General features: G+C 46.9%; 1 protein-coding gene across 1 annotated transcript in view; it reads right to left on the bottom strand.

The window, feature by feature from the left end:
- Positions 1 to 255: 255 nt before the first annotated feature.
- GASK1A (golgi associated kinase 1A) overlaps positions 256 to 10,955 on the bottom strand; it is a 61,242-nt gene continuing 50,542 nt past the window's right edge. The window contains exons 3-5 of the mRNA XM_020993356.2: positions 5,608 to 5,730; positions 4,426 to 4,529; positions 256 to 4,151 (exon numbers count right to left, since the gene is read on the bottom strand). Coding sequence (XP_020849015.1) covers positions 3,917 to 4,151; positions 4,426 to 4,529; positions 5,608 to 5,730 — 462 coding nt within the window. The 3' untranslated portion in view covers positions 256 to 3,916. The remainder of the gene's footprint in view (positions 4,152 to 4,425; positions 4,530 to 5,607; positions 5,731 to 10,955) is intronic.

Here is a 10,955-nt window from a genome sequence, read left to right as displayed (position 1 = left end):
CCCTGGACTTAGCCACTGTTTGCCTCAGTTTCTTCAAATGTCAAATGGAGATAATAACAGCATCTACCTCTCAGGGTTATTATGAGGATCAAGTGAGATATTTGTGAAGTGCTTAGCATCGTGGCTGGAAAGTAGTAGGAGCTATATAAATGCTAGCTATTATCACCATTATTATTATTATTATTATTATTATTATTATTATTATTATTATTATTATTATTATTATTATTGTTATTAGTCAGCAACTGAGGCCCAGAGAGGCAGGTCAGTTTGTCCCAATCCCTTAGTGAATGGTAGATCCCAGAACTTCTGACTCCAAATTAAGCCTTCTCTCTTCTGGGCTGGAGTGTTTAGTACGTGGATTCTTTGCCTTTTTGGAGGCATGGACCAGGGCAGTCTAGTAAAGCCCTTCTCAGAGTCGTATATCTGAATGGATAAAATACAAACGATTACAAAGGAAATGAATTATATTGAAATAATAGTGGCCAAAAAACTTTAAAAAAAACACATTTAAAAAGTAAAACAAGTTGAGAGACCCCAGGTTAAGAATCCCTGACCTTCTATAGTTGAGGAAAGTGAGGTGAAATAACCAACTCATCGTGGTCATAAAAGTGGAAAGCATCAGAGGCAAGTTTTGAACCCATGTCTTTGACTCCAGAGTTGATGCTCTCTCCACCAGGCCACCACCCCACTGGCCAGCTGATGTAGCTCATTAGCTTGGGTGATACAGTCTCCAGGATCTTCTATAGTCTTCCTCTGGCATCACAAGAGGACTAGATTCCCCTTGACCCTCATGGGAGAATCTCCTTCCATTCCTGTTCAGAGAGGGGGCATTGCTGGCTGAGTGGGCCATGCATCAGGGGAGGAGCTTTCTCCACTTTGGGAGGCATCTATACTTGAATCTTATTCCATTCAACCTATTGAGACCCTGCTATGGGCCCCTGCATGATTAAAAGACATCCAATGTCCTTCTGAGTCGGCTTAAGGAATAGCTATTGAAGACACTAGGTTAATTTAGAAAGCCCTTTAGTAGAAAACTCCAGTAAGTGCAGCCGCCCGAGAGGAAGAGTCACATGGGACCACACTGCTTTCAGTGCTGCCCCGGAGGGCCAGGCTTCAGCTCCTCCTTCATCTCAAAGAAGATAAAAGGCTTCTTGGGGCTGCTTTGCCCTTCTCCTCCGAGGATTCCTGGGACCCAAGGACAAAGCCTTGGTCTCTTTTTTCTTGTCTTTGCTTGAGCCTCACACATACACACACTGTCCATCCCCAGGCCCATATGTGGATCCCTTCCAATTTAATAGGGCCTACTAGAACTTCCCACCATGGGCATGGACTCTGAGGTCCTAAGGTCCTCTGCACAGCCCAGCCAATGAAGTCCTAGAGAGGACTTGTGTGGAGGTGCCATCCCTCTTCTAATGTGTCGTCATAGCATGGAGGTGACCCTGGGCCCTTCAGGGCTTGGCCAGTGGGGCATGAGCTTGGGCAGACCTTTTGAATGTCGGCCTAGTGAGCATCTGTCACCCAAGTCCCTGCCTGGCTAAGTTCAGAAGACTCATCACTAGAGATGGCTTTTTTTGGCCACGGCCTCTCTGACCACTAGAACATAGAGGGGTTTGGACCTGGACCAGGGGAGGGTGCACCCAAACATGGATCCTTTTAGTGGAAGTATATGTCCCCTAGTGTTGGCACAGTGAATTCAAATCCAGCCTCAGACACTTATTAGCTGTGTGACCCTGGACAAATCACTTAACCTCTGTCAGCCCTAGTTTCTTCAAAGATAAAATAAGGATAACTTACCTCACAGTGTTTTTTAAGGACCAAATGAGATAGTATTTATAAAATGCTTAGCACAGGGGCCTGGCACATAGGAAGTACTATATAATTAATTATTCCTAGGGTTCAAATGATGTGAAAAAAATAAACTGAGTCTCTGCTCTGAAACACAAGGCGTGCTTTCCGATAATGATCCAGAGAGGTTCAGGAAGATCACAGATCGAGAGTGAGAAGGAACCTCGAACACCAGCTAGTCCAGCCCCTCCTTTTACAGGTGAGGAAACTGAGGTTCAGAGAGGTTAAATACCAGTAACTTGCCCAGGGTCACAGAAGTGTAAATGTGGTAAAGAAGTCCAAGTCTTCCTCGCTCCAACCTGTGCTCTGCTCACTGCCTCTCAAGAGGAGACCGACTTCCTGCCCTCATGGTCGGGACTGTTGGAAGACTGACTGAATAAAGCGGATGTCATGGGCTGGAGGGAGTCTCCGAGTCAGTGACCTAGTAGGTCCAGTAAAGTGTGGTCAGAATAAATGGGGGTCGGGACCAGAGAAGACAAGAAACCAAGAGAGCATCAGCAAACATCAGAAAAGGCTTTTGGAAGAGGGCAGGGTCTGGCTCACTAGGGAAGGGAACCCAGACTCCGTGGATTCACCTTGTTTCAACACAGTAGATGAGCCTTAACAAACCCCAGGTCCCCAACGTGCTGTATCCCATTCCCCCAAACAGTCACTGTTTACAAGAGTGGCTCATGGGCAGATCCAGCCGGCAGCCTTCTCTGGTCAAAGGAAGTCAGCTCTGACTTTCACAGGCTAGCCCAGTATCATCAGTTGCATTGGACAGAATTTTGTTGACTTTTTATTTTATTTTTATTTTTAGTTTCATTTTTAATGCTGCCTTCATTCACATGGTTGTTGTCAGTGTGTGGAAGGTTTGTGTGTGTGTGTGTGTGTGTGTGTGTGTGTGTGTGTGAGCATACACTCTAAGGTAGAGGTTCTTAACCTTTTGTGTGTCTCAGACCCCTCAGGCATCCCAGTGAAACCTGTGGACCCCTCCTCAGAATCTTAAATAATAAAAGGAATGCTAAATTTCAGTTAGAGGCTGGTGAAAATAAAGATTGAATTCCTCCCCACCCCCACCTCAAGAGGTATGTGAATCCCAAGGTAAAAAAAAACCCTGCTCTAAAGCCCACTCAGCTCTACCTGTGAGTGATAGCACAGTTCAGCACCTCTAGGACTGCCTCGCAGTCAGGGGCTCTAAATGAAGCAGCTGGGACTAGAAATGAGTGTGCTGATGGCCAAACCTTCGAAAGCTGTCCCCCTTATCAGCTTGAAATTACAACTGAAAACAGAGCAGCTTTCACGTCTGAGCAGACACTGAGAAATTCAGCTCTGAAAATAAATTCTTCTCAATTCTTCATTGCCCAGGCTGGGCTCCACGTCTCCCCACAGCCCTCCTGAGTCTGTCTCCAAGCTGAGGGGGACACAAGGAGAATTGTTTCCCCTCCCCCTTCAGCCTGATGCACACTGTCAGACGCACACACAGAGTCGGGCATCCAGACAGACAAGCACCTTTGTTCACACACTTGAGATTGACCCTGTGCAGCATCAGGATGAATTTGCATAGAATGCTTGACCTGAACTACCGGCATCCAGGCTGGGGAGTCAGAAAGCCCTTGTGCTTTCACATAGAATGGAAGCTCCTTGAGGGCAGGCAGTATTCTGAGTTTTGTCTTTGTATCCTCCGGTGCCTAGCCCAGTGCCTGCCTGGCATGAAGAGGGCGCTAAGTCAAGACTTATGAGTGGCAAAGAAATTCCTCTAAGATGTCAAAAGCTGTCCTTCCAGAGACATGCCACCCTCACAAATGTCACTCCCTGCCGGAGTGACAGGAGAGGCAGCTGGGGCAGTGACAAAGACCCCCCCGGGAGGTGATAGTGGGGACAGTCACCCATGAAAGCCATGAGTCAGCAGTTTGCTTTGCCCGCCTCAGCTGGAGGTGCTGCAGAGGGCAGGAAATTGCAACAGTTTTCTACTCATTTCATTTGCACCGTGGAAAAATGCACCTTGCAACGTGGGGAGCCCTGAAGACACTGACTCCCTGACTGTAGGCCTGTCCTCCTGGTTTTCCACCATGAGATCTGGTGCTAGTCAGGTGAGTGGCACCTGGACCCCTCCTTCAGTCTCTTCCCTGAAGAGGGTTAAGTTGTGCCCCCGGATGTATTCCAGCAGGATCTGTCCTCTCCTCTCAATGGTGCGAAGCAAAGGCTTCAGGCCCTGGTGCCCACCTTGGCTCTCCCAGAACTCTGGGTCCATCCGCAGTGACTTCAGCAGCATATTCGCTAAGCATCCCGAGGCAATTATCTTCACCACTGATTCTGGAAATCTGGAGGGAATGACCCCAGGACAGAAAGGAAGCAATGTGAGCATCATAAGAATCAGTAATCCTTTTATTCTTTAAGGTCTACAAAACATTATCACCCAACTACCCTCAGAAAGGGCCATTGTGATCCTCACCTTACCTGTGGGAAAACTCGGGCTCAGAGTGGTCAGTTGACTTGCCCAGGGTCACACAGCTATGAGTGTAATGGAAGGTGGAGATCACCCTCCCATATGGCCCCAGTCCTATTGCACATGTCCAGAAACATCCCTGAACATACCCATCTATGCCTTCGAGAAGCCTGAAGTTCAGTTTGGTTTCTGGGTGCAAAGGTTTGCCAGCATTATCGATGTATACCAAGCGAGATGGGTCACTCTCCCGGACCTTGTGGAGAAGAGGAACAAGAATGATAAAGATGATGACGATGATGATGATGATGATGGTGACGGTGATGATGATGGAGAAGAAGATCATAATGGAGAAGATCATGATGATGATGATGATGATAGCAACAACAGCCCACATTTACATAACACTATAGCATTTGCAAAGCATTCTATAGACACAATCTCATTTGTTCCTTACAAGTGCAACCCTTGATATTAATAATCAGTGGGTCCTCCTCCTCCTCATTAATAGCTAGGGTTTATATAGTATTTTAGGTTTGCAAAGCACTGCACTCAGGTGATCTCATTTGATCCTCACAACTCTGGAAGGTAAGTACTGCTATTATCTTTATTCTGCAGATGAGGAAACTGAGTCTAGGAGAACCTAAATGACTTGACCAGGGTCACACAACTAGGAAGTCTCTGCTGTGGGATTTGAACTCAGGTTGTGCTGATTCCAAATACAACATTCTATCTACTCATCACATAGCTGCCTCATCAAACAACCCTGCAAGGGAGGGTCTACATATGCTATTATCTACATTTACAAAAGAGGAAACTGAGGCTCAGAGAACTTATGTGTTTTATCATACAGACAGTGCCAAAGGTGAGACCTGAACCCTAGATCTTCCTGACCTTGAGTCTAACACTGATGAACCTTGGAGGACACAGAAGAATGGAATTTTCTTAATGTGGACTATCTGTTCTCAGATAGGTGAGCTGTACTATGGGGGCCATCCCTGCTGTTCCTGTAGTGTTATGGGGGTACCAACGTGCTCCTTGAGATCTTCTTCTAAAGTGCATTAGAAATAGCATTTTGTTCCAGGAGTAGAGAGGGGGCCTGGGAGGTTCCTGTGGTCAGGGATGGTGGGATAAGGTAGATAACAACATGGTGGATATTTTGTGGATGGCTTGGAATAGCTGTCTACTGAAGCCCCTTCCAACTCTAAAATTCTGAGATTCTGGGAACAAGGAACCTCTTGTGTCCTCTCCTGCTTTTACATCCTCCTATCCTATAGTCTGTCCTCTAAGTAAGTGAAGGAAGGCACCAGGCAGAGCGGGCAGGAGAGGCTTACCAGGATGTGGACAAGCAGCAGCTCGCCTGGATTTCGGCATTTCTCTCGGAGTCTTTCTTCTAGGCACGGGTCCGAGGGCTCCGGTTGAAAGCCACAACAATAGCGATCCAAGCGGTCATGGACCTATAGGAGACAACAATGCCCTTTGAAGCCCATCCCCCACATAGTCTGGAGAACAGCTACTCTATTTTTTGATGTTACACAGCGGGCATTCCCACCTACGCATTCCTCTCAACCTCACTACCCCACTGGCAGATATTCTTCACACAACTGAGCTGGACCTTGGGCTAGTCAAAGGAAACAGAGACCTAAGCAGAGAAGGATCTGCAAAGAGCCTGCGAAGAGACCCAAACCTGTTTATCCATTAGTACTGTGACTCGCGTGAACCGTATAGTGCCTGAACAAAGGTGGACCCACCAGGAAGAGGATGGTTTGATGTCATTCAGAAAGGGGAGAACAGTTTTCCTGATCACCTAGGGGCTTGAGTACAATCCCATACTGTGTTTTCTGTCACACTAAATAAAACCTGTTCTATATTCCTCGTCCTGTTAGCCTGACTGTTTGCAGAGGAGCTGAGTGCCCTTTTTAGAAGAGACATGAGTCAAATTCTGATGTTCCCACAAGGAACCATGGGAGAGCATAAGCCAAAGGAGGCCTGTGAGAGTTGAGTTGGGGCCTAATTGGCAGCCTGGTTATATTTGTTTAAAGGTTGCTTTTAAGTGACACCTGTTGCCAATATCTCAGTAAGAGGAAGTAGGGGAGGGAGACAAAAGCAGAAAAAAAGACGGTCATAGAGAAAATGGAAAGGTGGGCTGGTAGATAAGACTATGTAAGACCATAGAGGGAATGATCTTTATTTTTTTAAATTTTTTTATTTTTTAGTGAGGCAATTGGGGTTAGGTGACTTGCCCAGGGTCACACAGCTAGTAAGTGTCAAGTGTTTGGTCTGAGGCAGGATTTGAACTCAGGTCCTCCTGACTTCAGGGCCAGTGTTCTATCCACTGCGCCACCTAGCTGCCCCTAGGAATGATCTTTAAGAGGTAAATTGTGCGTCCTTCAAAATATAGAGAAGCCCCTTCTGACTCCCCCCACACAGCTAATGATGCTTGCTGTCACTTTTCACAGGTGGTGATGGATTTCATCAGAGTTAGGACTAGGGGTAAGCAAGCTAAAGAACTTAATTCAGCAAGCATTTATTAACCACCAACTGTATGCCAGACACTATGCTAAGCACTGAAGAACCAAAGCCAACATAATGAAACAGTCCCTGCCCTCCAGGACTGCCCAGGGTACAACACAGGTGAGCCTGAGGCAGCAGCAAAGGACACCTTGAAATAGCACTTTTCATAAATGCACCCATTTTAATGCCATAAAGTCCCACTTCCATGGACTTATTTTATTTTAATTTAAAATTATATTTTATTATATGTATTATGTATTATATTTAATTTAAGATTATATTTTAATATTCTGGTCATCTGTGGTCAAGCATGAGCTTGACAATGGACAATAAGGCAAACAGGCACTTGAAGGTCAAACCTCATCAAGAGGGCAAAGGAGAGGTGCCATGATAGAAGGGAGAAAGTATCCAAGATATGGGGGAGGAGCTCATTCTGACAGCTCCTGCCTTTGTGACTGGGAAAATGACCTCCCTTCTCTGGACCTCATCTATAAAATGAGGGGCAGGGGGTTGGAAGAGTTGACCTCCAACTTTCCCTCCAGCAGATTTTATTAGATTATCCCCACTCTTTACCCTGATGACCAGTGGTGCTCATGCTTGCTAGACCAGGGTTGAGGGGGTCAAGCTGAAGCGGTCACATCTGCCCCTGGATGTCCGTGCCATAGTGTAGTAACCTCATGGACCTAGGAACCCCCATCTTGGAGAGGAAGCTGCTCCTCTTCACACCAGGGATACCCCACATCACGTCTGTAGCTAGGCCACAGGGCAACCGTGACTATAGCCACATGACCATGCTATAAAATCCAGCACAAAAAACCTTCCATACTGGTTAGAAAAACCTGGCTCTTTTCCAGTCAGCTGGAGGCTTATTTCAGAGCCAGATCTTGAAGGGAGAAAGTCAGAGAGAGCTCATACTGGCCTGCATTCTCCCAAGGAATTCCATTGCTATAGAAGCTGGTGGCCAGTCCCTCACTGCCTTTCCTGGCAGCCTGTGTGTTTCTTCACCAGCCGGCATCCTGGCTCCTAGACTGTAAGGAAACCTTGAGAGCCATGCCTTTACAGGTCTTTGCGGGTCTGTGGGCAGCTGGGTGAGGCTAATGGAATGAGGAGGCAGGACCTGTGCTGGTCGGATTACTAGGGGGCCACTGAGAAGGGCTGACCTCCGTTCCTGAGCACTCGCTGCCGTCTGGCAGCAGATGGAGTCATCAGAGAGGACTGGCACTTCATTGCCTCCTCTGCCAGAGGCAGGCAAGAAAGCTTTTCTCTATGCAAAGCTGACTGACCTGGAGGAGGGCGAAACCTGCCGCTTTAGTCTCCAAAGCCAGCTGAGGGCACCAGCCCAGAGCCCCCAAAGAGACAGGCTTTTAGAGGTTTATAATTACTATGTCTGAGCAGCAACAGAGCCTTGTGAATGGAGAGTTGGACATGGAGATGGGAAAAGCTGAGTTCCAATCCTGCCTCAGACCCTTGTTGGCTGCTGGTGACCCTAGGGAAGTCCTTTCACTTCTCAGCCTCAGTTTCCTCATCCTTAAAATGGTGATGCTAACACCTTTACCCTTCCAGGGTTGTTATGAAGAAAATACTGCTGTCATCATGATCATATCATTATTTTATTACACTGCAATACCCTATTATATCTCTACATTGGAGGAGGCGATGAGGCCTACCTAACATTCACATGCAAAATTAAACAGGTGAAAAGCATCTATTGTCTAGACCAGGATATGCTGGGGAAAATCACTTCCCATCCCAACCCGCGGCATCCGAAAAATGAGGGTGGAGCCGTTGGGCCATATGGCCTCTGGATTTGCTTCTTGCCCTGGATTTGTAATCCTACAATCCAAAGGCTGATCTCTCTTGCAGAGCACAGCCCCTGAAACACTTGTACGTATGTACAGCACATGTGGGTGTCATGTTACCCTTAAATCTTTCCTGCCTGAACACCCTGCACTCCTTTGACCAATCTTCATCCAGAATGGTGTCCAGGTTCTTCACTAGCTTGGCCACACTCCTCTGGATGCCCAAACTGACCACATATTCCAAATGTGATCTGATCAGGTGAGGGGATAGGGGTACTACCACCTTCTTCACCCTCAGCACTGTGTGTCTCCATGGGCGCAAGACAACACACATAATCAATCCATCATTGAGCCTGGACTTTCAGCCTTTCCAGCCTAATAGGATATAGCCCTCAAATAAGATATACAGGCAATGGGGAATAGAAACCTATTCTGCCCTACAGGAAAATAGAAGGGGAAGGGAATAAGAGAAGGGGGGGAGAAAGAAGGGAGGGCAGATTGGGGTAAGGGGTATTCAGAATGCACACGTCTAGGGGTGGGGGAAGGGGACAGATGGGGAGAAAATTTGGAACTCAAAATCTTGTGGAAGTGAATGTTGAAAACTAAAAATAAATAAATTAATAAGAAAGAGGAATTTTTTAAAAAGAGTCCAATATCACCACCACACCACAACGAGGCCAGAGACATGGACTGGAATGGGAAAGACGTTCTTTCGTGCAATCTGGACAGCTGACCCTACTTTGGGCGCTCAGAGCCAGCAGAAATCAGTCAGCGGGTCTAAGATATTCATACTCTACCTCTCCTCGTTGCCTTTTAATTTCACTTTCTAGGAGAATGCGAGAGCAATGAGTGTATTTCTTATGGACAAATCCTTGTATTCTCTTTGCCTGGTGTCACGGGGAGAAAATAATCGAGTTCGGGCAGCTGGGAAGAGGGCTGGGAGAGCGATTTGAACTTGGCTGCAGTTCATGCAAATCCGAAAGGATGAGGAGTTGTGTTAAAGCTTCATAACTTGGAAAATTCTCTGCAAGCCCTGGAGAGGCGAGCAACTGCGAGTCTCCTCTGTTCGAAGTGGAACTTTGCCAAGTCTTCCCTGGGAAGCAGATGGCAAGCGCGATTCATCATCCGCCCGGGAGCAGTTCAGACACAGAAGGCTCCTCCCAAGGACGTGGCGGTCTGCAGGCGAGCCGAAGCTCACCACCGCTGGCCGCAGCTGGAAGCCTGCCCCTCCTGGCGGCCACCTGCGGGCCGCCGCCTTCCTTGGGTCCTGCTGCCACGGACACCAACCTCCCCCGGCTGTGTTCGTTGTTCCTTGCTTTGGTGGGAGCCTGAGATGTTTGGTCCAGGGCAAATGCCCTCTCCTCCTTCATCATATAGAATTTCTCTGTTTCCCTGATACATAGCAGACCCGCTCTATTTGTTTCCTCGGAGATTTCCTCTCCCTTTCTCCTTCTCTCCCTTCTCTCTTTTTCCTTCTTCCTGTGCTCCTTCCTTCCTTCCCTCCCTCCTTCCTTTCTTTCCTCCTTTTTTCCTTTCTTTCTTCCTCCCTCCTTTCTTTTACTCTTCTTTTCTTCTTCTTATCTGTTCCTGTGACTTTCTGTTGCTGTCTGTCTTCACTCTCTCTCTTTCTCTCTCCTCTCCTTTCCCCCTCTCTTTCTGTCTCTCCTCCCTCTCTTTCTTTCTTTCTTTCTTTCTTTCTTTCTTTCTTTCTTTCTTTCTTTCTTTCTTTCTTTCTTTCTTTCTTTCTTTCTTCCTTTCTCTTTCTTTTATTCTTGCTGTCTCTGGTTCTGTGACTTTCTTGCTTCATTTTCCATCTCTCTCCCTCTTTCTCTCCCTTCTCTCTCTTCTTCTCTCTCCCTCCCTATTCCTTTCCCACCAACATTTGCTGATATTTCTTTGCTCTTTATTATTATTTGCACATATGGGCCGCAGGCCAGTTATTTATAGAGGGGAAAAAAGGGATTTTTGTTCCAGAAGTGGGATGTGACACCTCCCTTTTCGAAAGCCAGGTTTACTTTGGAAGTATCCACAAAAAGCACTCACCCGGTGGCTTCTTCTGCTCTTCTGTCTGGTTCTCTCTTTGCACTGCCCTCCTCCACCTTTCCCAGCAGTGCATTGGAACTGCCAAAAAGAACCCAGTCCAACTATTTTCCTAATGATTTATTTTCCAGCTTAATATCCACGCCTTCTAGGTTTGCTTGAGTTTCCATTTTCTTGAATGACGAATTCCTGATTGAAGAAGAAGCAGGACTCTGTGCAGGCGGGAAGTGGCCTGGGTCAGCCATGTTACCCATCCAAGCCTCAGTTTCCTCGACTGTATAAGATAGGAAGTTGGACCTTTTGAGTTCTAAATCCTACGACTTATGGGA

This window comes from Phascolarctos cinereus, unplaced genomic scaffold (genome assembly GCF_003287225.1).
Source record: "Phascolarctos cinereus isolate Bilbo 61053 unplaced genomic scaffold, phaCin_HiC Scaffold_1;HRSCAF=81, whole genome shotgun sequence".
NCBI lineage: Eukaryota > Metazoa > Chordata > Mammalia > Diprotodontia > Phascolarctidae > Phascolarctos > Phascolarctos cinereus.
Note: the sequence above shows the minus strand (reverse complement) of the source record. Positions and strands in the feature narration are given on the sequence as shown.